Consider the following 3213-nt stretch of genomic DNA (forward strand, 5'->3'; position numbering starts at 1 on the left):
GTTCTACTCAGGTGCCTGTTCGTGCCTGAAATAATGCACGGAAGGGCACATGAGGTCGCGATATGACCTATAATGTGTCGTTTGACGTAAAATCCAATTAAACAAACAAACAGAAATATAACAGTAATATTCATGAATTATTTACTCCATGAATTATACTGATACCGTTAAAATAATTATTCATCTATTGAAATGGTCATTTTTAATGTATGCCAAAATGTTTTGGCGAAACGTAAAGTTAATTTAGTGTCCAACTTTATTTGTCCAATGAAAACGCTGTTTTTTAAAAAATAGTGTGTGTTAATTTTCATAGAAGGATAAAAGTCGATACTATATGAAATTCTGTTCATAGTCGTCTTCTATTTTCATAGTGCTTCATAGTAATGCGTTCCTAAAAATAGTCATTTGCATAAATTTGCTCATGCGCTTTCGCGGGGCGTTTTTGAATATTAATTAAGTTGAAATGACGTCAAAAGGTCAACCTGCATTAAATTTGTATTATGGATAAAGGATATACATGCAGTTCAGATTTCACGAAAAATGATAATGCACATGTAAAACCCAACACAAAATGTCAATAAAAATTTCTTTATTACGAATCTAGAAAAAGGCCTTACCTTTAATCTCACGAAATTCCTTATTAATCACATATTAATAAAATAATCTATTAAAACAATTCTTTCAATATCAGATTTACTTTTAAACACTGAATTTGAGAAAATAAATGAAAAGTTAACTGTATGACACTATAAATCCTAGTTACATTGACAAAAACTGTTCAGTGAAATTTACTATACATGATCCTTTTGTAAGATTTATTAAATCTACACCTCAATAATCATTTTCTTTCCGTCTCTTTTCACAATAACTATTTTTTTCACACTAACGGGCACATTTATTACCAGAGCCTCCTCGTCTGTTGTCAGATTGTTATTATTTATGTCAGGCAGTTGCTTTACCGGAACAACATCCTTGTAAGGTACCGTTTCAGATGGAAGTGAAGTCTTCTCTTGTTTTTAGAGGTGGAAAATTAGGCCCAAGAGCATTACTGATGTCATTTAGAATTTCAAACTGCTCTCGTTGATAGGACTGTACCGCATTGCTCTTATGCTTGCTCCTACTCATTTATGCCTTGTCATGGAAATTTTTATTATATAATGTGGTACAAAGTGCAACCCGAGCAGAATGATTACTTATTCCTCTATCCGTCATATCAATGCCTGCTTCTTTATAGAATCTCTTAATCATAGACTTAATAGAATTTTGGGCTATTGCTGCAGCACCAAATTTCGGAGATCCGTTTTCATCTACACTTCCTGTTGGCTTCCTATAGAAAGCACCCACCCGCGGTATCAAGGACAAATATAAGTCATAAAGATTTATAATAGAATATGCCCTGTCTTTCTGCTCGCAATGAATAATGGGCTTAAGAGATGCATTTCGGTTTTCCAGCCCTCCTTGAGAATTTTTACGTAACCCTGGTGTAAATTTAATATAACGCAGGTCCTTGGCACTGTCTTTTAAAATTTCAAACTGATCAGCCTGGCAGCTCACGTGCTCCTGAAAGCCACGAAACCCAAATAATTTCCCATTGTAAAAGAAAACTGCATTGCTTAAACCTACTGCAGTATCAAAGGTAAACACCCCTGATTGCCATAGCTGAATTTCGTCTTCGATTGTCACAGGATCAGCTGCATTTGTTTTTATGCCAATTCCCTGTGCATGGAGTTCTTTCATGCGAGTGTCTAAGCACTTTCTGATATCAATAAACTGTGTTTCTCCTCGAAAGAAGTTAATGTTAGGTCTTTGACACTCTGTATTAAGATAACGTTGCAGACCACTGACAATTTGTGTAAGAGTGTTTGGTGGGTATTCTTTACCGTCTTGCCTTTTTATTCCATGACAAAGCGCTGACCCCAGTAGTTAATCATGTCATCATTTAAAGCACCAACATCTTCAGGAATAGGATGAACACCTTCTATCTGAGTAGACTCCTGACTGTTACGGAACTTAGCCCAGTCTGCCCAGACTCTCAAAGCCCACTTATTAGCATCCCTTGTTTTTTTTCCGGAATACTGTTCATATTACGTTCACGTATCTGTTGTGATGATACTGGAACTCCAAATCTTCTGAAATCTAAAAGAAAGAAATTTTCAGTTTTTTCATATATTCGTTAAACTGTTAATGCATTTGTTTTTCTAAATAAGATGTCAACTACTACAGAAAAAAGTTTAATTGCATAAAATATACAATGAATAACTGAATACTGTTAAAACTCTATAAGTCAAACTCTCTTAACTTGAATGTCCGCTTAAGTCGAACATATTTTCAGTATCAAAGCAAAATTGATTTATTATGACTGAAAATTGACAATGTTTTTGAAATTCGCCTTACCAAGTCGGTCAATGTTATTGTGCTCTGCACTCGTGTCATTGGGACGTGTCTGTGCTTTAATATTCTTTTCTGCAGTTGTAGCAGAAACTGGTGCTTTATCAGCGGTATGTGTATCATTCTTGAGCTCACCAGCAACACCTGCAGACAAAGTAAAATTTGTAACTAAGAGTAATTTTTTGACGTAATATAAAGTGAATATTAATGAGGCCAAATAAAGCTGTTCTACAGAAATTAGAAACATTCTCTAATTTCTGTAGAATAGCACGGATGAACACTTACATACACAAAGATCTCATGTTTAAAATTTATAAAATTTATACGGTGGTCGAGTTCATTATTGATTTCTTATCTACAGTTTATCTGCTATACTAGATAAAATAATTGCAAATTTCACATATTTGACGTATCATTGTCTCTGTGGAAAACATCTAGACAGTGAGTAATGAGATAAATACAGTATGATACAGGCAAAATTTTGAAAAAAGATCATAATGTTGATAAACGTAACCTTCTTGTATTCAATTGTAATTTATCATGACTAACTTCCCTCCATCTTAATATTTGCGTAGCTGTAATTGTACTTTATGCAATGATCAATTTCTTAAAAATATATTTTGCGAAAAATAAAATTTGAAAACTCTGATGTACAGCATGTTGCATAGCTGTTGGTTATATTATAATCAGATGAAGGAAATCCTGATACATGAATGCTGAAAAAATTAAAGTAGTTCTACAAACCGCAAATCCCGTTTTATACATATTTAAAGTATTGTTTAGCATTTATTATTGAATGATTTGAACATTTGAACGGAAAATGTG

General features: G+C 33.6%; 1 protein-coding gene across 1 annotated transcript; it reads right to left on the reverse strand.

Annotated features, from left to right (window-relative positions):
* Nucleotides 1–1125: 1125 nt before the first annotated feature.
* LOC132713448 (zinc finger MYM-type protein 4-like) lies at nt 1126–2947 on the reverse strand. Its single transcript, XM_060696052.1, has 3 exons — nt 2938–2947; nt 2395–2532; nt 1126–1910 (listed from the first exon to the last, which is right to left on the reverse strand). The coding sequence occupies exons 1-3, from the start codon at nt 2945–2947 to the stop codon at nt 1126–1128; spliced, it is 933 nt and encodes a 310-aa protein (XP_060552035.1).
* Nucleotides 2948–3213: the final 266 nt, after the last annotated feature.

This window comes from Ruditapes philippinarum, unplaced genomic scaffold, assembly GCF_026571515.1.
Source record: "Ruditapes philippinarum isolate M1 unplaced genomic scaffold, ASM2657151v2 ctg1231_1_1_1_1, whole genome shotgun sequence".
In the NCBI taxonomy this organism is placed as follows: Eukaryota; Metazoa; Mollusca; class Bivalvia; order Venerida; family Veneridae; genus Ruditapes; species Ruditapes philippinarum.

Bases quoted from the DNA above. Each gene is read 5' to 3' on its own strand.
- LOC132713448 (XM_060696052.1), bottom strand. The intron at 1,911-2,394 runs GTAAGGCGAATT...TACTGGGGTCAG, and splicing joins CAATAACATTGACCGACTTG to CGCTTTGTCATGGAATAAAA.